Genomic DNA, 24,970 nt, shown 5'->3' with positions numbered 1-24,970 from the left:
TTGAAGCCAATGAGGTTTGCCTCTGTTGATGCTGATATTGAGTTGTTTGGATACATCAGTTTACTGACTTTGCAATTTCTTCTCTGCGCTGATCCAGAGTAGTAATCAATCTAGTCCGTCTGCCAAAACATGCAGTGGATGGATTGCAGGACTCCACTTCCATCGCTTCCTTGATGAAGTTTGTCTCAGGGACCCAGACCCTAGACTGTTGTAGTGCAGCTTCTATATTCTGTGATTGAGTGCTAGGTATAGGTGCATTAGGAAGTTCGGACGATGATAATGCTGTCAAACTACTCTGCATGACAGATTGGGCGTTGGATTGTTTGTTAAATTCTTTTAGCAATTGATCAACAGGCTCATATGTTAATGTTTGATCGCTATGCGCCCTGGCAGTCTGCTTTTTTGAAGAGGCAATATTAATATATTTATTTTTCAGTGAGGCGGAGGCTATTTGTGAAGCCCTTTTAGGTAGAGACAAGACCTTTAAAAATGTTTTTTTGCTGCGCCTGCCAATGAACCTGCATTCTTGATGTTTTTTATTTTCTTTGCAGCATTCTTCGGTGCAGGAGCTAATGCCTTTTTTGAGCCCACAAAGATTTCAAAAGCTGGCTTGATTGTGGGAGCCGTAGGCTGAGCCTGTGCTGGTGGAGTAGCTGATCCCAACGAGGGATCTATAAGAATAGGCTTGCTAGCTGTTAGAACCACAGGCTGTGCCTGAACTGGTTGGCTCACTGATCTCAATAGTCTATGGGGGTCTCTGCAATTTCAGCAGTAGGAACAGCAAGTTATGTTTGAGTATCAGATTAAAGTCTATAGAATCTGAGCCAGTAGTTTTAAGAGGGGATTCGTGGTCCAGGCTGCGGGACGACTGGCTTACCGCACCGTGTAGGAGTAGTGTTCAGAGTCTGTGGGTGTCCTATGCCACCAGTGGTCTGATAAACATGCAGCAGCTGTGTGAGCATGAGTGTCTGGGAGCTGACCTTAGTATCCAGAACCTCATAGAGCTTCTCAATAGACATCAAGGCAGTGTTCATGGCCGCTATAGTTTGAGCTTGAAAGGGTGGTGAGCTATCAGATTGAGGAGCCGAATTTGCAAGGTTAAGGAATCTTCGTGGTATTGGATGGGCAAAAGAGATTGATGGCGCTGAAGAATTGTGCCCCGAGTGGGGGAAAAAGAATTGGGGACTGGGATAGTACGGTACAGGGGCTGTGGGGAGGGTAAGTGGAGACAAAGGAGAAGCCAACAAAACATGATAAACAAAGGGATTGGGATTAAGAATGGTTTCAGTACCAGGTTGTGTTGGGATCTTCAGCGTACAAAGAGCTGAGTCTCCAGTCGGAAGAGAACGACTTTCATCTTGGGAATGCATCATTATTGGTATGGTTTCAGCCATATCTGAGGATACCTCACCTTCCGATGGAAGATCGAGTGGGAGTTCTGAGTAGCCCGCTTCTATGATGGAATCCTAGGCTGCAGACAGGTCCATGACAATCTCTTTCCAAATGAACCTCAGCATTAGTAACTTAAGGGGTAAGATCCAGAACTGTTTGCAGAGGGGCTGATTGTTTAGGGAGGCTCTCACTGGCATAGTAATTCCGTATGTCAGCTGCACAAGAGCGGCTGCGAGAACGCGTTGAAGCAATATCGCTCCTGTGTATGTTTCCAGTGATCGGCATCCCGATCGGGGCGGGTGTGGGAGAGGCTTGCGGGGCACAAATCGAAACATGTGCCGGCATAGATGTCGTTAGTGTGTACAAGCCCATCATGGTAGTCATATTGTAGGGCTAGCGGGCAGCGATATGAGCAAAATAAATAGGAACTATCAGGTCAATGTGTTATATTGAGCTGCCTGATCCAACAAGTAGGACAAAATACGACGAGAGTGTAAAAATCAGCAGTGTGCTATCCGCTAAACCGCAAAACAGCACTTGGCTTCAGCACTTGCGCATGCGTTGGTGTTAATGAGGGAATGTGGGAAAAGGAGAGTGGCTGAGTCGCAACTGAACAGAAATCCAGTAAACGGATATAATTCACCCAGGGTGAGCTTGGATACATATTCAGAGTGACACAGTGAAACAGCACTTGCCCTGAGCACTTCCTCAAATGTGTGCCACATTTCCACATACCAACACTGCGCTTCTCCAACTGTAACGCTCACCTGATTCCCACGGAGGCGCAGGTCCGGCTTCGAGTGCTGATGCTTCTTCGATGGTGAAGCGCAGGACTCTGAAGATGGACAGGAAGGGCCCCTCTACTCTGGCTTCTCCGGCTCACAGGAATATTCCCCTGTGCGTGAAAAGGGAGTATTACCTACTGACTGAGTTATGCTCAAGCCTCCCACTCTCTTCCAGCCCTCCACGATACCCTTCCACGATTCCCCGTGAAGTCTCACCTTAGGGTCAGGAAAGATGAGCTCTCCATCCTGCTTCTGATGCAGGGGCGTGTTGAAACCCAGTTACTTCACTGGATTGAGGATTGATGGGAGTTCAGGTAAGCTTGACTATTCAGGTAAGGCTCTGTAAAAGTTCTGTTGCAAGTCCAAAAGTCCAAGCTTAATAATAATGTTCATTGTCTTTTTCCCCTTATTGGCCGGGGTTCGGAATACCGGAGATATGGCGCCGACCCGAAGTGAAACGTGTCGGCGCCATATCGTAATTGTAAGTAATTTTCCTTCCATGTGGCAACCCCTAGACTTTTTGCTGTTGTTTTTCACCTTGTTCTTGACTTTGCCAGAGAAGTGCAGCCTTCTGCCGCACTCCTCTGGGCTTTCGCTCCTTTCTTATGGGGAACTGACATGCCCTTAAGACAGTCAGTACCGGGGAACGCTGTTTCCCGTAGTTTCTTTTATCATGTTGCGGCTTTCGTGCAACATGACACAAGAGGGCACTGTAAGCTAAGTTACAGCTCTCTTGGGTCTCTAGCCTTCTACAGGCCCTAGATACTCGTTTAGGATTGTATCTGATCGGTGCAAGTGATTCAGGGACGGGAATAGTGGCAGCGATCGTTTCTTGTGTTTTGAGCTCCTTTTGGCGTTCTAAGCACGTTTCTCACGCTTAACCCAAAATGGTGGCCTGGCTCCCAAAATGGCCAGACCACGAGGCTCCTTTGTCCTGTCCGCTGACAGTCTTGCTCCCTTCACCTTCCCCAGGTCGAGCCGACCCGGGGCCTTCCTTATTTGGGCATGTACTTTCCCGCGAAACACGGATGCTTTCGCGGGCTTCTACATGTCTTGTGTGTGCCTCCAGGATGTGGGCTGGGATGTCTGGTCCCAATACACATCCTGGGTGCCAGAGAGTCTAGGGTGGTGTGAATGCCTGGGACCACCGTGGTCTGTGATTGGTCCACGAATGGTGTGAGTGTTGATGAGCGGATCTCCCATTGGGTCCCCTCCATTCTGGCGCGAAGGGAACCGTGGATAAGAGGGGGCTGGAAACACCACTACCATGTCGATCTCCTGAGTTCTCACAAACGAAGGAATACAGGAGCCAAGTATCCTGCAACCAAGAGGCTGGACCGAGGAATCGCTGGTGACCCGCTGAAGGACTTCTCCTCTGCACTGCTGTCGCCTTGTGAAACCCTTTTCACCTTTGATCGAACCAGAAGGCCTGTACTGGTACTTCGACCCTTGGAATAGCAGGAACAGCTATTCTCGGCATCTTCACCCATCTCCTGCCAGTAAGCCTTCGGAAGTGTCTCGGGGCCATCCAGCTGACTGACCAGCTTACACGGGAGTCTTGCTCTGTAACCGCCGCCAGGTTGTGTAGTATTTCGAGTCCTTGTCACTCTCACACGCTTCGTACACTTGGTGTTCCCAGGTCTGAAGTGAGTAGTGTACATTTGGCTCAGATACACACGGCCGCTCCGTTGCCCTGCTGTGGTAACAAACTGTGCGGGTTTCTTCGATTGGGACGTCTTTTTACTCATCACGACGACGAGGCATTCCCTGCTCTTCTGAACCTGCCAGCTACTGAAACGGACGCGGAGAAGCCTGCGTCTGCTTGCATCGGGGACCTGTGAGTAGCATAGCTAGGATCTGGTCGCCCTCCTGCAGGAGCCCATTGCTTTTCCCCGCTGTGTCAAACAGCACCCTTTTCCGTACTCGCGCTCTGCTTCTGCCCACTGTGGAGGCTGCGCTTGAGTCGCGGAACTTGTTCTTCTTTTGTGCACTAAACTGAACTGCCTGATTTCCCTCGAAGAGCTTCTCCTTTTGCCCGTTGGCACCAGCGCGTGCAGGTACTTTTGAGCACAAGGCTCCACTCTTCGCAGGGCTCGGACTTCCATCTAGTTAGGTGCCTCTGAAGGTGAACTGGGTCTAAGCATTATTGCGCAGTGCCTGTTTTCCCTCCCTTTTAGGTGGACTACACATTTCGTGCATACGACGCTTGAGACTTGTATTTGTATATATATTGTGTTAATATGGTATGTGTTGGTTTACTATCGTTATATTGTGATTTTCTCGCTACGGTCATTGTTTTAAAGGCCTTGAAATAAATGTGCATATATTTTTAATATAACAACTGTTTGGAGTAGTTTGTAAGTGATCTTGCTTTGTGTGCTCATTGCGGGCTTTCAGTCACCCTCACCCCTCTTGAGACCTAGTCTTGACCGCCGCGATCGCTACCTTGATTGGTCTGGCTCGTCCAGAGGTTACCCTGTTCCAAGTAATTAGGTTGGTCTTCTGAACTTCTGCGCCACCAAGACAGAGTTTAGAAATCTGTCTTAACAACGTGCAGTTCCAGTAAATGACAGGTAAGTTCTGGATGAGCGCTCGGGTAATGTCTTGCATTCGCTCATTCAATGTCTTTGTCCCCCATAGGGGCCAGGGTCCGGATGCCTGGAAGCGGCAAGACCCGAAATGAAATGGGAATGACCCAACAGGTAAGACTTAGAAGGAAACTGAGCTTTTCCTATTCCCTTCCTTCTCTCACCTTGTTCTTGTCTTTCTCTCTAGGTTCTGGGAAGTGGCTGTGGATCCGGATGATCGCTGCTGAAGATGGTGGCGTCCAGGAAAGGTGAGTGAAATGCAGCGCTGCAGCGATCGTAGCGAAATGCTTTTAAAATGTTGTCTTCCTTTTCAGGATCGTCGGTGTGATGTCTCTGTGGTGCTGATTTAGCAGGTAAGGACTTTTGTCTCCCTTTGCAGGTGACCCAGGATTCTGACAGGCGTGGCTGAGGTCCAGATGCAGGAGCTGACACGGTGAACGTCCAGCTGCGAGGAGCAGAACAACGCGAAGCGTGAGTTGCTGATCGGGTGTGGTTTAAATAGCTTTGGAAGAAGTTCCAAGTGTCTATCCTTCCTCCGATCAGGTATGTATCCTTCCCCGACCACACCCGGGTGGAAAGTAATCCCACAGGTAAAGTAGTTCCATTCAGGCCTCAAGAGGGCCTGGATGTGGCAGCATGGTCTGCATCAGGTAAGTGCACATTAAAACACTTGAACACATGTCTAGCTTTATGCGCCTAAGGCGCCAGGACAGGGGTCCAACATGAGCCTGGCGCCTAAGGCGCCAGGACTGCGTCCAAAGGGCCCCAGCTTGGGCCCGCTGGCACTCCCCTGGGGGGAGGGGGGAAATGATGCCTGCCTCTGGGGTTGCTGGGTCGGACCTGGCTCCTTGGAGGTAGGCATCATGACACCAACACCGCTCCATAACACCCATCTAAACCCCATTTCTAACCTGCTCAACTCTTATCATCATGCCCTAACTGTACTCACTGCCCCACTCTACCCTCTTCCCCCACCTCTCTTGCCCTGCATCCATCCACCTCTGTACCACATCACTCTATTCCCACCTTTCCTTGCTTGCCTCTAACCCACCCACACTTCCTCACCTATGTTACTCCAACCCTCCCCAATACTATGTTATGCCCCTCTCCATGCACTCTGGCCATCACCCACTCTACCACTCAACCCCAACTTACCCCACCCTACCCACACTCTCCCTACCTAACCCCTGCCCTCTCACTCATCATACTGCCCCTACCTCACATCTTTCTAAGCTCAAAGACCCACCCACCCTAGCTCATATCTGCCTAGCCTCTCATTCTAGCAGTACCCCACTGCACTTTACTGCCATCTTCCCTAACCCATCCCTGTCTACCCATCCGACTTCACCCATTATCTCCACCAACCCCCACCCTCCCTAATCCACCTCTGACTCCTGCCACTAATCCTAGCTCATCCATGCCCAGTATGCTCATTCCTGCCTAGTACCTCCCAGTTTAGCTCGCACCATCCCCTTCCACCTTTGCTCAACCGTACCACCTCCACCCCATTTACACCCTTAAAATCTTCATGCCCTTCTTTAAAACAATTAAATATTGTGTTGGTTAACAAGAAACATTACTGATGCACACCCTGCAGTGGCAAGAAGTATTTCTACTGTCTATTACTAATTTTCGGCAAACACTGATTTGCAGAAATATTTGGAATTACTGGCTAACTAGAGCCCAAGTATTTACTGCATTCTTACCTATAAATGCTAATTAGTGGGTTTTCTCCACCCTGCGCTACTCACCTAATATGTATTTAATTCTGCTGCTCTTGCTGCTTTTCCTACTCACCTCTACCTGTGCTTTCTCCAATCACGTTACAACTTCCTCCTTTCCTATTCCTGTCATAAAACTTGCATCTCAAATCTCTCACTGCTCCAGCTCTCTTGCACCTCCTACTTCTAATAAACAAAGCCGACAAGCTAACCATCCCTCCTATAACACCTATCCATCTCGCCACTCTCTTCCTCTGAGACTCAACTTGTCTACTCTTCCTTACAACATTCATTGACATTGCAATCTGGAATGCTAAGTCTGTATGCAACAAAACATCCTTTATCATGGACTACTTTAACTCAAGCTCTCCTCCCCACACCTCCTTGCTATCACTGAAACCTGGATTTCTCAATCTGATGCTGGAGTCGTCTAGGGCCGACAGAGTGACATGCTATCCTTCATTCACTTTCCGTGTCTGATGGAGGTGAAGGCGTCGGGGACCTAGTCTCTTCCCGCCTCATTGCCTCATCTCCAATGCCACGTCCTCGCCTACCTCTTTTGAATTCACTATCTCTACTATTGCTCTGGATTGGTTCACTTAATTTCATTATATTGCTCTACTGGTCCCACTGGACCGTTCTTTGATGAACTTGGGCAACTCCTTGATGATGCTTTCATCACCTCATTCTTTTTGGTGACTTTAACCTTCCCTCTCCAACCACTTTTCAGAAATCTGAACTTTGGTCTCATTTTAGTGACCATGCTCTCCAATCTATCCATAAGCTTCCTACCCGCACTGGGGGTAACTCTTTGGATCTCTTTCATCTCAACCTCTCTCAGCTACTAATACTACTGTCACACCATCCTTATCTGATCACTCAACTGTTCCCACCACCATCTCCTTTTCTCCCTCTTTGTCTCCTGGAATAACACCTCACAACTCAATCCTCTAACTGTTGGTGTTCCACAATGCTCTGTTTTGGTGTCCCTCCTCTTTACTATCAACATCTCTGCTCTTGTGGCACTAATCTCTTCCTTTGGGTTCTCGTACCAACCCTTTTCAGAAGACACCCATATCATCTACTCTTTTCCTGAACTCTCTTAACATTTACACCAATAACTGGCATTAAATATTGGTCTGCTTTGTACTCTGATGTTAAACTCTACCAAAACAGAGGTTCTCTTCTTCCTAGCCAAATACTCTCTCCCATCTCTTCCCCTGTCTATATCCAGTTCCCACCTGATACTCTTCCCCTACTCTTCGTCAGCTAGAAACCTCAGTGTCATCTAGGACCCTTCTCACAGATTCTTTCATCTCCAAAACTGAAAGGTGTCTCGCCTCGACCTCCTAAATATTAGCACAATCGGACACCTCCTTTTTTTGAACACCACCAAGCATCTCTTAACCACTCTTGCCTGCTCTAAATTGGACTACTGTGCCAGCATCCTCTTTGGTGTTCCCAACTACGCTTTCTGTCCTCTCAACAAGATCATTAACATCGCCACCAAGACTCTATTTGAACTCCCACACTTCACACCTACTTCGTCCTACAGTCACCAGGCTGGATGGCTGACTATGCAAAACCGGGGCAAATTTTAACTTCTTCTCCTGGTTCACAAATCCATCCACGGTAAGGCACTATTGTATCTTTTCTCCTCCATACAACTCTACAAGCCTGCTCGTAACCTACACTCCACTTACTTGACTACCCTTGTGGCACCTCGCCCTCCCTGTGCTTCCTCACTTCCGCTTTCTTTCTTCTGGCTCCACTTGCATGGAATTCTGTTCCCCCGGACATCCAAGATCAGGTCCACACCAATGTGTTAAAAACCAAACAAAAGTCTACTTCCTTGCGTGAGTTGCCTTCCTAACCTACCTCCCATCTGCCTTCTAGCTAACATTTTTCTCTTACCTCTAACCTGCCTCTGTCCCTCACATTCTCTGCCTCCACTTTAGCACTTCATCCATCATGGTGACATCCGTAATACAGCTGGCCGTACTGCCAACCTGCACTTATAAATGCCTAATGCTGATTGTCCTTAATCTTTGTAAGTCCACCCATGTATTGTCCTCGGTGACTGCGCCATTTACTCCCCTCCACAAACTGCTCAGAAATTCACTCTCACCCCGTTCTAAGAAGCTCACTCCTTCCCGTCAAATCTGAATTCTTATCTATTCTACCTTCTTTTGTGAAAATATCATTGTTCAATCCTGTATATATAAAAAAAATACAATGTAAAATGCAACTATAAACGCCAATGCTTTATTAAGTCGATGATCATGAGCCACATTCTACCTCCCAATATCTTTGAGCGATGGGCAAGAACCTGCTTCGTAGCCTACAAGACTGGGTAAAGAGAAAGACAGCTGTCTGAATCTCGGCTGGTCATTAGGGCCAGACAGGGAACCACTCCATGCGTGAATTTGGCATTTGCCATTGATGAATACTGTCGAGCCAAGACATTCTCTCACTCTGACCTCTGTGAATTTGTTGATGGCCTTCAACAAGGTAAATAGCTGCTTTGCTCAGTGGTTTTAGATGTAGGTATTGACAATGCAAATGTATACCGGAACTAGAGCCTTTATATCTTTTTGCAAGGCAGACAACCATATGTAGTTGGTTGAATCACAGAGTCTGTTTATGCTATGTGATGGGCTCCTTTGACATTTTTGTGAATGGGCTGGAACAGTATCATGATAAAAACCCTGGATATAACTTACTTTTAGGACCACCAACGCCATGCTTAGCCTATGCTGGCAATGTTGGTTTAATTGGACACTCTCTGATAGCTCCTGAAGTTTGGTGGGTATGTGGAGTTTATGAATTTCCATTTTATGGTGTCAGTATTTCCAAATTTGCGATTATGTATACTAGAAATCTTAACCTACCAATCTTATTAATAATTGTAAAATGGATAACGTTTGCTTGTTTGGTTATCATTCTGAGTGTTAAGATTCCATAATACAAATATATGGACAGCTCACATTCTTGTAATTGTACAGCAAGGCAAGCAGGTAAATGTGAGCATTTTAAGCTTTTTGGCCAACTTTGGTGGTGGCGCACATTGAAGTACTCTCAAATTATGATTTATAATCTTGTGGGTTAGCCTGGTTAGCAATCATTCCTCTTCATCCTTATCGGAGGTGGTAGAGCATACATTTTTAGGAACGCTATTGAGGGTGTCTTTTATATCTGGAGACTGGATTAAGACCTCAAATGTGTGGATTACAATTGGCTCCAATCTTGTCAGTGCAGTACTTCCATCACTGCTTTTAGAGAGCTTCTGTGTGAAAGCTCGAACTAATGAGGCTCCCTGTGATTGAGGTAAGCCAATATGGTGGGTATTAAAACTGTTTAGTTGCTTTATAGATGTACCTTGCCATTGTAAAAAAAAAACTATTAACCCAGGCTTTTTATTTAAGGCAGGAGCCAAAAAGAAAATGTGAGGGCCAACTTGCTATTTATTTATGCACGGTAGTAGAGAATATCCGTGTTCATGTGTTTTTAACATTCAGGCCGGGAAGCTAATTACATGTTTTAGATTTATTCAGTATCCACCAGCAACAACTAAGGCCATTTGCAAATTGCATTTGGGGACCACATGCCAATGTGACAATTTTCCCTTGATACCAATATGCATGCATTAATTTTACAGTGTAGCGTTGCTTATTAGTCTTTAATGAGCTCATGATTGAGTATGATGGAGTGTGAACATATTTTTTTCAATGGCACTGCAGATTAGGGCATCTAAATAGCAAAATGGATGTAGGAGTATTTAGTTAATTTGAGGATTTAAAGTACTTTAAAGACATTCTTTTAAACGTTTATCTGGGATTTAGTATTTTGTACTGATGAACTTAAACTGTCTTGTTAGGATGTGTTATCAGGTCATATTTTTTTTCGGTCATTGTAATTGAATTGTAATTTATGTTGGTGTGTAGATGTACTGTTTTATGTATCCTATATATTGTTTTATGAATTTCTATTCGAAAGAAAAAATTTGACTGAAAACAGAGCATTTATATTGTGTAGCGGAAAAGCAAAGACTGTGAAAGCTCATTTAAAGGTATGGATTTGTGTGAATGTTATATTAAACACAGTTCATTTGTGATGTGCGTAGAAAGGGTGACTGTTTATTATCTGGCATTTGTAGCTGTTACCCGATTGTCTAAACTGTAACCCATATGGCAACAACCGGATCTGGTAAATCCAAAGTTTCTGGCATATGGGTTTCTATACTTCTGATTTCCAATAAGGATGTTTCAGTGGTGATAGTAGTGTATTGAAACTTGTGTGTGTAATATTGCAGTTAAAACGTTTGCCTCGAAGTTTGGTCTTTGTCCTTAAAATTCTCCACATTCAGCAAAAAACGGATCTTGCCAAATCCAAACGCTCATGCCAAATTTGGTGAAATTTCATGGACCTTTTTGTGTAAAAAGAAAAACTGAAACATTGGTGTGTGTTGCATTGGGTTTTCTACAATCCCCCCCCGAAAATAACTTTCAGGGCCCACATCTCGCCATTGTCTGCTTCAGTGTTTGCACTAGTTGAATACTCCTTGCCTTTACCTGAACTGGAGACTCACTTTTTCAAATCCCAAACCTTTATCTATAAATCATACCCACTTAGTAGGTCCCCATAATAACAAATAAGTGCGTTTACAGATGCTGAATGTGCATACAAATGCCCACCCCACAGATTGCACTCCTGCATGGACGGCGGTGCGATGCCCATCTAAAAGTGATAGATGAGCCAACCAGTGTTCAACAGAGTGGATTAGAAAAGGCGGGAGGAAGATGGATCCTGCTAAATCTTAAAACTGCATATCTTCAAAGGGGGTTCACCCTATTCATTACATCCCTACCATACGAGTGTGCATACAACGACATGATATTGTTGAAATAAATTCAGTTAATGAGGAGATCTTGATGGTTTAGAAATGTCTCCATAGTCGAGTGCTACTGGTTTCTGCAGTATATTAAATGCATTCATCAAGATCAAATGATGATCTCCTAGTCCAATCCATTCGTATGTCTTCTGGCAGTACTTATGTCACATGTTAGTTTTCAGGAGGCTCTATACATCCAAAATGGGAAACCAGATTTACTATGTAATACTTCCCGCGTATGCGAAAAACATCTTGAAAGTAACCAGTCGAAAACCACGGTGTCATATTTTCCTTGATGTAATTCATGAATGGTCATTTACGTTCACTGCTGATTGCAGTGACTGTAATATCTCAAAAACGAATGTATACGCCAGTTCCCTTTCTATTCTTGTTTCCTTGATGTGTTAGTGACATTCAGTATTCGGTAGATTTTAAGTGTGGGAATGGCGTTTCTGCAGGAAATTGCATGGGTCCATGAAGCCACTAATACTTGGAATGTTTTCTTTTTAGAGATTTGCAAGCTGCAGCACAGTGACCCTTCCAGAGACGCTACTTTTTGTTTCGACTCTTGACGGAAGCTTGCACGCGGTCAGCAAGAGAACGGGCTCGATCAAGTGGACACTAAAAGAAGGTACCGCATGTTTACGTTGGACAATAAGACGTCCTCAATAACAATCACTGGCGTTGTTTTTTTTTTATTTTTTCTGATTGGTGGTGTAGGCCACCAGTTGCTAAATATTGTCCTGTACATGGCAGAGGGGATAGCTTGGATTAAGTACTTCATACCAAACTTTCCAATGTTGCATGTATTGTTCCTCATGCAAAGTCGCTATGAGGCGTGCACCGAATAACCCTGCACGTAATAAGACTACACAGCCACATCGTAACGCAGACCAGAGACGACGCAAGCACGTCGTGAACCACAGGGAGAGGGAACCACTGGCATGGGGAGGATGTGCTGAAGGGAGCGGGCGGGGGGGGGTCGGGGGCTTGGGCGAGGCAGGATTTGAGGGGCGGAGGGGGGAGGGCAGAGGAAACTGGCTCTACAGCATAATTGTGAGAGGTGCTCACACTAGATTGAAGAGGGCGGGGGGTGGAGGGGGACAATGGCGAGTGCACAGGACAGGAGATATTCGGGGGATATCTGCTGAATATAAAGCAAAACAAGAGGCCGGAAAAAAAGTCATGCATAAGGAGTGAAAGGTGGGCCGTGTGACAGGAGCGGCAAAGTGAAAGTGGCCTTATCTGCGAGCTGGTTCAGAGTGGTGACCATTGGGCCTACAACCGCAAAGTAATGTTTTTCATTTCAACTTGCTGTGGAGAGCATCCCGTAGAGGTTTGGGACAACAGGTTTTCTCTTGCAACATGAAGGTGTGGTGTATAGTAACTGTGAATGCATTTGTATTGCACTTCCTACCGCAGCTTCATAATACTTGTATCACAGCATTAGTTGACAGCCTATACAAAACACCAAACTATTGGTTCCTTTAAATGATGGCCTTTTTTGTAAAAAATGAAACTGCTCATAGGTTATAAGACTATCTTGGACAAAATTCTACTTCCTCTGAAGCTGTTTGACAGAGGCATATATATCGGAGGCTGTGATATTACTAAGGGGAATACATTCAGTACACATGCCAATCATTTTACAGTGTATTATTACTCCAGGGTTGGATCTCAGCAAAGAGGCGCATGCAAAACATGAATGAAAAGCATCACAGACGGAGCTACAGTAACAACTAAGAAGTGGTAAAGCTGGAGACTAGGTATTGTCTCTGTCAAAAGTTTGCAGGTAATTGCCTGGAATGGCTTGGCTTGATGGGTTCTTTTTTTTTTTTAAACTTTATTAAAGTTCAGCATAATATGGTCACATGACATACCACAACACAGACAGTGATTATCTAAGTGGGGTGGTCAGTCAAAATATCGAAAAAAAATCTCGACTAACAATAAGGTCGAAAAAAAAAAGACTGAAAAAAAAGTCGAATTTCTCTTTTTTTAATTATATATGTATTTTGGGGTCCGTGATAAAAAAAGGTAAAAAAAAAAGGGGGGGGTTTGGGGGGAACCCCCCATTTCGAATAAAAAACGTAATAAAAAAAAATGTGACTTTTTTTGTTTTTTTCGGCCTTTTTTTTCGAGATTTTTTTTTTCGAGATTATGACCATAAACCCCATGGTACATGATGTTCCAAGAATACATTCAACTTTACACTTTCCAGCTTCGTTGTTTACAGACAGTTCAATCTTTGAGTAGGTAGGTACTAAAACCACTTCAGATATTTCTTGGTCTAGACGTTTGGTGCAGTTTGAGTATACATTGTTCCTAGTCATTGATCCACATTAATTCCCTGAGCCATTCACTGAATGTAGGAGGGCTAACAGATTTCATTTTTTTTTAATATGCATCTTTTTGCCACAATACAGCCAATGTTAAGCAAGGCTCTTGACTTTTTGTCCAATTTGCCTTGCCAATATCGAAACATAGCAGACAGCGGACGCCGGCACCACCCCAAAGGCCCACACTCTGGCCCGACCACTCTCCTCCATCTTTGAGTTTCTGGCCGGGCTGCTTGCATGACTGCCCTGGATCCGCTCCAAGGAAGGAAGGACCCTCGACATAGACGCACACCAGGTAAACCCATCGGGGCTCCATGCGCTGTAAAGTGCGCAAGATGACAGTCTACATTTCCCCTCCTCGGCGGCTGGAATTGACAAAGGCATTTTTAATGTGCATCTGCGATATCTAAATGCAAAACCCGCTGCCATCCTTGCTAATCATCTTGATTATACCCATATTTACTTTGCAGCAGATGCAAAGTTGCATTTCTTTCAATATAGGCGCATAGCATCCCCGACGTGGCTCCTCCCGCCTGACTTCCTGGTTCTTTATACGTTGCTGTCGTGATTGGCCACCTAAAGTTAAAGAACCAATCCGGAGCCGGCAGGTGGATACCGGCACCACCCCAAAGGCCCACACTCAAGGCCCTGTTTGCCTCTATTCGCCGAGGTGAGCCTCGAGCCATTTCCTAATTTCTATCTTCACTTCTGTATTTCCTCGCTCTGGCTAGCGCCTCACTCTGGAGAACTGTACCGACATACACAAGTGATTACCCCGCTTTGCCGCTCTTGTTTGGTGAGGACACTGACACTTATTCACATCATCCACAATCTACAACCTGATTCGTTCTAAGTAACTCTGATCGCCCCCCCCCCCCCGCTCTCATGAGCAATCCATCATTACAGTCATATCTGCCCAGATGGCCAAAATCCACACGCGTGCTGCCTGTGTCGGCACTATTAAGTCAGGCTCGACACCCGATTCTGAACACCACCGTCGCTACCCTTGCACACATCATCCGCCTCTTGTCGCCCAGCTGTTGCATTCATGTCCTTCGCTTCAACACCAGCCAACTGTCCGCGCCTTTTGATATTTGCTGTATATACTGACACAATGTATTTGGATTATTGACTACTCATACTGCTTCCCCGCGTACTCGGCACATTGTATGCCATCCAGCTCGCTACCTACCCTAACTGTATACTAGCCTACCACATTGAGAGTAATGGACTAGCGTTTTGCACCTGAGTGAACTAGCTTGTTATCTTGCTGTATCTTAAGTGAACTAGCCTACTGCACTGAAGTGAACTAGTCTACTGTGCCTTAAGTGACCTAGCCTACTGTGCCTTAAGTAAACTAGCATGTTGCACTTTGGTGAACTCTTTGTACCTTAAATGAACTAGCCCAATGTACCTGAAGTGAACTAGCCTACTGTGCCTTAAGTGAACTAAACTGTTACACCTCAGTGAACTCCTTGTACCGGAGTGAACCAGCCTACTGAACCTTAGTGAACTCTTGGTATCTGAGTGAACTATCCTTTAGCACCAATCGCCCTAGCACGCCTAGCCTGTTCGCCTCCTACTCTACAAAGACCTTTCCTTCATGGCCGCCTTCTGCAGAACCACTCTAACCATGGCAACTTTCCTCCCATTATTTAACTCAATCGCCCCATCCTACTTCCTTCCCCGACAGCAACCACCCCCTGCGCCACAACCATCCTACCCTCATGCAGCAGCCGTGCTTCGCAGTGACCTTAAAATGGACTCCTTGCCTAGTCCTTCACTTAGTCCTATAGCATGGATCCACCGATTTGCCTCACCGCCTACACCTTTGATCCTATGTCCAGTGAAGGACAGAAACCAGAGACACTGTTCCCGGCTCCCTCTCCTTAGGACACTCATGAGAAGAGACCACCAACCCTTCTCTCCAAACCCGTTACCAGCCAGCCCAACCCCTAACACAGCTAAGACCCCAAAAGTAACTCTTAGCATAGCTAAATGCCCTACCATCAGAGGCGCACTCATTAATGCTCGGTCTTTGGTCGCCCATGTGCTTGACATTTATCGGCAGCTTTTGATCTTGTTGACCACCGGATCCTCACAGAGTATCTGGTGAAAGCAGCCGCCTTCTCTAGCGATGCATCCGCCTGGATACAATCTTTCCTATCCAATCGCACCACCAGGGTCTTCGCACCCTCGGCCTCAGCTGACCAGATTCCCATCTATTTTCGGTGTCCCTCAAGGATCGTGCGTATCGGCAACGCTATACAATATATTCACGAAGCTCCTATTTGACCCATCTTGAAAACATGGGTGTCACATACACAAATTATGCTTATGATACCCAAGTTCTCATTACGCGTTCAGGGTGCTATGAAGAGGACTCGGAACTGATTAATGATTTATACTTGGAGATCCAGGTGTGGATGGCACACCAAAGCTTGTCTCAACAACGAGAAAACCGAGCTCTTGCTTATCGGATCCCAACTACGACTAAAGAAATTAGACCCTCGATATGCATCCATCAACATTGATGGAAACCTGATCAAAGTGGCCAGAGAAATGAAAACCTTGGGGGTATACTTGGACTCTACACTCTCTCTCTCAAAAAGCAAGTGAATGCCACTGCATCCTTAACGGCCTACACCAATAAGCCGATCAATGCTTGCAAGTCAATCCTGTCGCCCGATAGTTGCGCTTACCTTAGCCAGGGCACTAGTGCCATCCAAAATCGACTACTGTAACACCGTAGGCACCTCTGAGCCTAACCTTAACAAACTCCAGGTTCTCCAAAACAATGCCTTAGGATCTGCACTGAGCATCTCTCGTTCCACTCGCATCACTAGCTTCAGACAGGACGCCCACTGGCTCCCAGTACGAGACAGAATCACCCTTCGATCACTTGTCATCTTCCATAAGTGCCTAACGAACTCTGCTCCCAAATACTTGGAAGTTAAATTCAACAAACGCCAATCGGGTAGACCAACCAGAACCATGTATTCGCACTGCCTCACCATTCCCAAATTCAATCTACAAAAAGCAGGTGGAACAAGCTTCCCTGTTTTAGCGCTCTGAAACACTTGTGTACGAGCGCGATACAAATAAAATATCATATCATTAGCCGCCAAACAGTGGAATGCCCTACCCTTCAACCTCAGAATTGAACCCTCGTTCTGGACCTTTAGAGCCAAATTTAAGACCTGGCTCGTTGATGGTTAGTTTTGTACATACCTAGCTGTACAAAACTAACCATCCCAGACAACCTAACGTCTAACGTCTGACTAACTTGCATCTAACTATTGCCTGCTTATTTTCACTATTTCATTCTGTAACACTTAGCAACTCTGTATTGCAGCTATCCAGCGACCATCATGTAACCCCGGTCATTCGCACTTGTTGTTGTTCTCGTATACTCAGAACAAATGTTACATGCATCTTTCAAAGTCTCTAGCGCCCAGTTACCTCAGGGTTCAGCGGCGCAGGATAAATAAACTAAACTAAACACGGGTATCTGACTAGCCGTCATGCTTGCTAATGTGACATAAATTGACTCCCAGTATCGTGTTAGAGCGGAGCAACTCCACAACATCTGTAGTGTGCCTGCAGCACCCAAACCACATTTCGGGCATAGCCCACTGTGAAGATTAACGGAGGCAGCAGTGAGTATAAACTTCAAGTTTATTAAAGCAGGCCTGCCAGGCCGGTCCGCTCAACGCTTCACACTAACGGCTCACTGTCACGTGAACCAAGCTCCGAACAAAACAAACAAGGAGAATGGGTCGCGTGCCACATCGTTCTGATTACATCAACTCTACATATCTTCCTCCTTAAGGAAAACAAAATTATAAGACTTGAACATATAATGAGAAAAAGAAAAGAACATCAGCAGACCATAATAATAAAGTGAACGAACACACATGCCTGAGAAAAATGTGAAATCTAAATATCCCCCACGCCTGTGGCACGCAGAGATGAGAATAACTTATGATAAACTCAAAACAAATTTTGATCACTTATGACACTCAGTCCTTCATCCAGACTGGCTTAGATCTGAACCTTTGAAGACTACCGGAACTGTTTTGGACGCTCACATCCTCTTCACCCCTTATCATTATCACAACGCTCACCTGTCTCCACACCACCACTCATACAATATGCTTTAGCAATTTTCCCTTTTGACCAGGCTTCTCCTCCTTCTAATATAACCACGCCCTTCCTAACTGCTGAAATTCTCCTAGGACCCATGAATTTGCTGTCCAAACATTTGTTCACCAATCTTGGATTCTTCACATACACCATCTGTCCCACCTTCCACTCCCAATCTTTCACCTTTTCACGAGCATCCTTGATATATTTAATTATCTGTTCTCTATCTACTAAACCACTCCGGCCATTCCCAACCACCCTGGACACAATTTCGTCCCTGGTTCCCTTCCCTTGAGGGATACAAAGGGTGAAATTCTAGTCACCGAATGTGGCGTGGTGAGATAATTCCACGTCATAAACTTCAACATCTCCCTCCATGGCTGCCTCACCCTCATAGCTAATTGTAGACCTTCCTTCAAAAAACAGTTCACTCTCTCCACCAGACCGTTTGCCATGGGGTGATATAACGCAGTTCTGACATGCCTAATGCCATAGCTACTGAGGAACTTCTTCATTGCCAATGAGACAAACTGAACCCCATTATCTGAGACGAGCTCAGTGGGCACCCCTTCCTTAAAGAAAACTCTCTAGAAACGCTATGAGTTCTCTAGCCATGACTTCCCTCACTGCCTCCCATTCAAGCCACTTCGTATGAAAATCAACCAGAACAAACAAACTTAAACCCATAATGGGTCCCATGATGTCCACAGCAACTTTAGACCACAGTTTTTCCCGGTATAACATTGGGGATTAAAGGAACTTCCATTACCACTTTCGTTTTGTCACTCACTTGACACTCCATACACTTTCCTGCGGTGCTGCGGCCGCTGCTGCTCTGCCGGCCGATCACCTACTGCAGATCGCGGTCTGCATATTCCTCATTCACCGCCGTGGCAGGCCCCCAGATCCTCGTCGCCAATGTGAAGATTAACGGAGGCAGCGGTGAGTATAAACTTCAAGTTTATTAAAGCGGGCCCGCCAGGCCGGTCCGCTCAACGCTTCACACTAACGGCTCACTGTGTCACGCGAACCAAGCTCCGAACAAAACAAACAAGGAGAATGGTTTGTGTGCCACATCGTTCTGATTACATCAACTCTACACCCACACCCTCCTTATACATTTTATGGAGTTGGAGAGGAGTGTAGTTTAGCATGTGTAGGATTTTGTATTGGATCCGTTTTAGGCGCATATTCATGGATACCTCAGCGGTAGGTTTACCCAGTAGTCCACTGCTTGTTTGGCTGTGTTAAATTGAACTAGATGTTTAACCTGTGAGCGGTCCAGTCTTTTGGGGGAAGTTAACAGTATTTCTTTGTATAGGATGGATAATGCACGGCGGCACCCTGCTGAGTTTGCAATATACGACAGTAGCTTAGTTTCTGGGGGTTCGGTCGGGTAATCTGGCTATTTAGCACTTATTGCTGCTCGTATTCTGCAGTAGTGTAGCGCATTTTCAGTGCCAGCATGTGTTACTTCTACAACTATCAAGTGTCACAAACTCCCCCTCCATAAACAAGTCGCCAATAGTACGATAGCCCCTAGGTTCCCATCTTAGTTTAATCGCCTTGTCACTTGTAGGGAGGTAGAAGGGTATGGTTCCACAGTGGGAGCCAGCGGTAGTATGGAAGTACAATATTCCGCCTGGTAAATATGCGTTTCCAAGGTACATGCCACCGGGTCAAACTGACATTATGAACTATCAAGTATTAGGGACATCAACTCCCCGTCCCCTGCTGCCTTCCTTTCTAATTTGACATGTGCAGGAGCTACACCAACCCCGTACCAGTATGTCGCATGTTGAGCTTGGACCACAGCCAATACACTTCTAAATTGGGCCCGTTGAATCCCCCTAGTGCATAAGGAAATGCCATATCTGACCATTTCTTTTCGTACCACGCCAGAGTGCAACAAAAATTGGGGAAAACGCTGATGTAGATCGGAAAATAATTGTTTCCACGGCCAAATGGGGACATTAACAAATGTGTATAGCATTTTGGGTACCAGTATCAATTTAAGCAGGGACATACTACCCGCTAAGGACCTGGGTATTTGTGATCAGGTGGCCATTTTGGTGTTCGCATATTCTTGCAGGTTGGTATAATTACACGTCAAGAGAGTAGTCTTGGTCTTGGTCTTAGTCACCGTCACCCCAAGGTATTTTAGCCCGTCAGGAGCCCATTTCAGTTGGGATTGTTTTCGGGGGCGAGGAGTACTGTCTGTCGGAGGGAATATTGCTGATTTACTGTAATTTACTCTGAACCCTAAGTATGTACCAATTCGGGCTATGTCATGCATTATTGGGTCCAGATTATGTTGCGGGTCTCTAACGTCTAATAGTACATAGTCTGCATACAGCAATATAAGTTCCAGGGTGCCTGATATACAGATACCTTTTTGTTTTGGTCCAGAGATCGTATCAAGTCAGCCATGGGTTCGATAGCCAGGGCAAACAATAATGGTGAAAGGAGGCACCCCTGTCTGGTCCCTCTGTTAAGCTCAAATGATGAGGATTGGGTGCCATTGTGCAAAATGTTGCCACGGGTTTCGTGTATAACGCTTTAATGTAGTTTATGAAAGTGTCTTCCAACCTGCACTTCTTCAATAATGCAAATAGAAAAGGCCACACAACCATATTGAATGCTTTTTGAGAATCTATGGCTACAGTCACTGCTTTTGCGCCTGGGGATATACGTGCCATAACATTAAACTGGTGCTGTAAATTGAGACGTCACCCTACCTGGTATGAATCCAGCCTGATCTTAGTGGATCAGTGCCGGCATAATAGTGAGGAGTCTGTTAGCAAGCATCTTGGCATATAGTTTGGTGTCTATGTTCATCAATGAAAGGGGTCTGTAAAACCCACATCCTTCGCTCCTTTTTCCAGGGTTAAGCAGAACTATCAACACAGCTTTGCGTAGAGATGGTGGTAGTTGGCCATTACGGACCGATTCTTCCCAAAGTTTCAGTAGTGGGGGGCTGACTAGTAGACCACTGTATTCCATATAAAATTCGTCATTGAGTTAATCTGTCCCCGGTGCTTTTTCTAGGTAGTTTTTATCGCCTGCATAAGTTTTGCACTAGTCAGCAGGGTATTTAGATGGTCACCTGCCTCGGGGCACAGTAGGGATAGCGGTATGTCGCCCGGAAAGTCCTTCGGTTCGTGTTCATCTGGCTCTCCATGTTTACTGTGAAGGGCAGTATAAAATCTAGTGAGCACCTCATTGATGCCCTGTTCAGTGCGTTCCATGGTTTGGTTCTCACCTTCCACTCCAATTATATGATTCTGCCCCCCTTCAGGTTGGCCAGTATTTTCCCGGGTCTGTCTCCCTCTCCATATTTCCTGGCTGTAGCCGGTTTGGCAAAGTACTGTATCCCAGCCCGCCAGCCGTCTAAATGTGTCTAGTTGTGCCTGGATATTTGATAGGATGTTATGGTTAGGCGTCAGTGTTACTGTCTTTCTAACGCCTGAAGTGCATTTTCACATTTCGCCAGATCCCCACGTATAGTACGTAATATCCCCAGTTCTTGTGACATCCCCATTCCTCTTATATATACACTTTGAATGCTTGCCATATGTTGGCTTACAAGACTGTTCCATTGTCATTGGTCAGGAAATAGGTTCGGATGTCCCCCTCAATATCTGTTCTTTTTTAAAACTTTTATTTACTTGACGGTTACATGCATGGGCCGCTTTTCATTACATTTATCTCGTAGTTTGGTGCACATTTACATACAATTCAAGCACAATACAGCATTACAAGTCTCAGAGCTAAGAATTTTGCTGGGTTGTCTGGGATGGTTAGTTTTGTACAGCTAGGTATGTGCGTAATGGGGCCCATATATCCTTGGGTCTGTTTGTGGGCGAGACTAGTGTAAGAAAGCCTTCTTTACATTCATTATTATAGGCCAGGTCCCTGAGCCATGCCTGTGTAGTTTGGGCAGTCCCAGCTTTCCAGTTTCTCAGAATATTACGTTTTGCTATTACACAGACTAGATTAAATAGTCTTCGCACCTTAATGGGTACCTTCCCAATATCACCCTGCAAATATTTCAGCGGGTAGGAGGTATAGGGATGTCTAGTATTTCACTAAGGGTGTCCGCTATCTTTTCCCAGAACTAAAGTATGGGTGGGCAAGCCCAGTACATGTGGAATGAGTCCGCTTCTGCGGGCTGTCACTTTGGACATCTGGCCGAGTTACCCTGTTGAATTTTGCAATTTTTATGGGGGTGAAATGCAAGTGATTCAGGACTTTATATTGTATTAGTATTAGATACTCATTGTGGGAGAGTTGCCAGTAACGGGTTCATTGTGTATCATCTAGCCTTATTCCCAGGTCTCACTCCCATATTATTTTCATGTTCTTGTCGGTAGGGATACAGGTCTGTACTGTTTTGTATAACAAGGAGGTGCCACATGTTATCCCATCAGGTGTCATAATGGCGATTGTGAATGGGTACGTTTCCAGCTCGGAGGGTAAGGAGGGCCACTGGGGCGGAATGCTGCCCTCCTCCGGTGGTACTGTAGTGCCTTTATAAGTCCATGCCCCATCTTGGCCTGGAAATCGCCAAGTGTCACAAATAAGCCGTTGGGGAATATGTCCCTGATGGTTGTTATTTGGGGGTCCCATCCTCTTTCTAATGTTGTCATAAGCTGGGGAGGTACCAGGTTAGTGCCAGAGAGGGCATGTGTTGCTGTATGGGGCAGTGACTCCAACCCTTTTGAATATTCTGGACCAAGCATTTATCGTATTAGCCACAGGGTCCACAGAAGTGTTATAACTATATGATCTCCTGAATAGTACCGTACGTATGTCGGTGGGGGAGGCTGCATATTCAACTCTGAGATTAGTCTAGTTCTCTGTGCTAGTAAACCAGTATCTTGCAAACTGTGCTTGAGCAGTGTGGTAATAAAATTTAAATTCCGAGGGTGCAAGGCTATCTGTTTGATATCACTCTGGCAATTTCGCCCAGCTCATTCTGTTTGCCCCCCCCCCACCGCAAACAAACGTGGACGCGATTGAGCGAAGCTTAGCGTAGACGGCTTTCCCGGATATATCGGTATGTCGCTAAAAAGATAGGCACCATTATAATTTTCAGTAATGCTATACGGCCGTGGGTCGAAACCGGTAGATTGCTCTAAAGTTGAGTTTGGTTTCTATTTGGGCAATATGTCTCATAATTGGTTGAGTACAGGGTTTGGGGGTCTGTAGCCACAATGACCCCAAGGTATTGAGCCGAGCAGGGGGACCAACGAAAGCCCAGCATTGAATCCATGTGGGCCGCCGCGCCCATCAGTGGTACAATTCTGAATTTGGTGGGATTTATCCTGTAACCGCAGTATCTGGAGAATTCTTTTATGTCTTGCATGATGGGGCCTAGGTTGACTTTGGGTGTCCCTAATATATAGCAGTGTCATTTGCGTACATCGGAATGAGTTGCGGGCCTTTTATCCGAACACCTCGAGTGGAGTGTTTGTGACGCATCAATGCCGCCATACATTCAATGGTGAGAGCGAATATGAGGGGGGGGATAAAGGACAGCCCTGCCGTGTTCCCCTTCATAGAGGGAATCTGGATGAGATGGTGTGGTTTGTCCTGACAATCGCACAAGGATCTTTATATAGAAACTGGATAAAGCTTAGAAACTGGGGTCCAAACCGATGCAAGACCGCAAACCTGTATTTCCATGACCCAGAATCAAACGCCTTCTCGGCATTGAGGGAGACTGCGATCACCTTGGCTTAGGGGTCTAACTGGGAGATTTTGCGAATAGCCTGAATACATTTAGGGAGGTGGATCTGGTTGGGAGGCACCAGTTGGGTCATGTGGGGAATGAGCCTATTTGCTATGGCCTTGGCAAACACTTTAGTATCTGCGTTGATCAGTGAAAGAGGTCGATGGGATGAAGCCTTCTGCGAAGGGTTTGATAGGTTTAAACACAAGTGAGATGACTGCTGCCCTCAAAGACGGGGGAGCATTCCAGTGACAATGGCTTCTTCCCATAATGCAAATAGTTTGGGGGCAAGCTCTTGCAGGCAGCATTTGTATAATATCGACCGGGAGTCTACCTGACCCGGGGCCTTCCCTGTGGCTAGGGCTTTTATCGCCTGTCCTATCTCTTCAATGGTCAGGGGGAGCTCTAGTGCATCTCTGGCCCCAGCAGATAGTGTGGTGAGGTGGACCGCATTAATATACTGGGTGAGTTCACTTTCTGTGGCAGTGTCTGCATTGTCATACAAGGATGAGTAAAATTCCAAAAAACACTCCATTGATCGCCTTCTTATCCGTGCATGTTTCCCCATCCCTCCTGCATACACTAGTAATTGGTTGAGTGCTACTTTCAGATTTAACCAGTCTGGCCAGCAATTTACTCGCCTTATCCCCTTCCCTGCATCTCCTGGCCCTAGCAGGGTTGGTGATCTAGGATCTCTCGGTCTGCCAATCTATGAAATTCATCTAGTTGTGCCTGAAGTGGTGCTAGCGTTGCATCCCCGGGTGTTAGAGCGTGTGTGTTGTCCAGTGACCGCAGTTGGATCTCAGTCCGTTGTAATTCTGATCTTATAGTTCGTAGTGACCCCTGTGCTAGGGATAATCTATGTCCACGCAGCCAAACCTTAAAGGATTCCCATACTGTGGCCATGGTCCCCACTGATCCCTCGTTGCGGACAAAGTATTCCATAAGGGCGAGCCATAGTGGGTCAATTATGGTATCATGTAGAAGAGCTGTTGCATCCTCCGCAGCTTTGGGCCGCGGTCTTGTCGGGCTAGTGTAATCTCTAATAATACCAGGTAGTGGTCCGGTATGGTGCGTGGAAATATAGTACAATCCGTTGTGTGCAGAACATAATCTGGCGAGCACAGCTAATAGTCTGTGCGTGATCCAGAGTCGTGGATTGAGGAACAGAAGGTGAATTCCACCTCTCGGGGATGTGTCTCCCTCCATGCATCCAATAGGGGTACATACTTCATACTTTGAAGCATAGTATGTGCAGCCTTGGTGTGTATATGGGGGACTATGGAGGTTCTGTCCATCTGTGGATCAAGTATGGTGTTGAAGTGGCTCCACCCATATTACTTTACTGGCGTCCAGTGGGCATATTAGCTCTAT

The 24,970-nt window shown here is 45.9% G+C and overlaps 1 protein-coding gene across 1 annotated transcript in view; it reads left to right on the top strand.

Annotated features, from left to right (window-relative positions):
* Nucleotides 1–24,970, top strand: part of ERN1 (endoplasmic reticulum to nucleus signaling 1) — a 749,808-nt gene that overhangs the window by 195,144 nt on the left and 529,694 nt on the right. The window contains exon 2 of the mRNA XM_069654991.1: nt 11,888–12,008. Coding sequence (XP_069511092.1) covers nt 11,888–12,008 — 121 coding nt within the window. The remainder of the gene's footprint in view (nt 1–11,887; nt 12,009–24,970) is intronic.

This window comes from Ambystoma mexicanum, chromosome 3q (assembly GCF_040938575.1).
Source record: "Ambystoma mexicanum isolate Mex_15411 chromosome 3q, UKY_AmexF1_1, whole genome shotgun sequence".
In the NCBI taxonomy this organism is placed as follows: domain Eukaryota; kingdom Metazoa; phylum Chordata; class Amphibia; order Caudata; family Ambystomatidae; genus Ambystoma; species Ambystoma mexicanum.
Note: the sequence above shows the minus strand (reverse complement) of the source record. Positions and strands in the feature narration are given on the sequence as shown.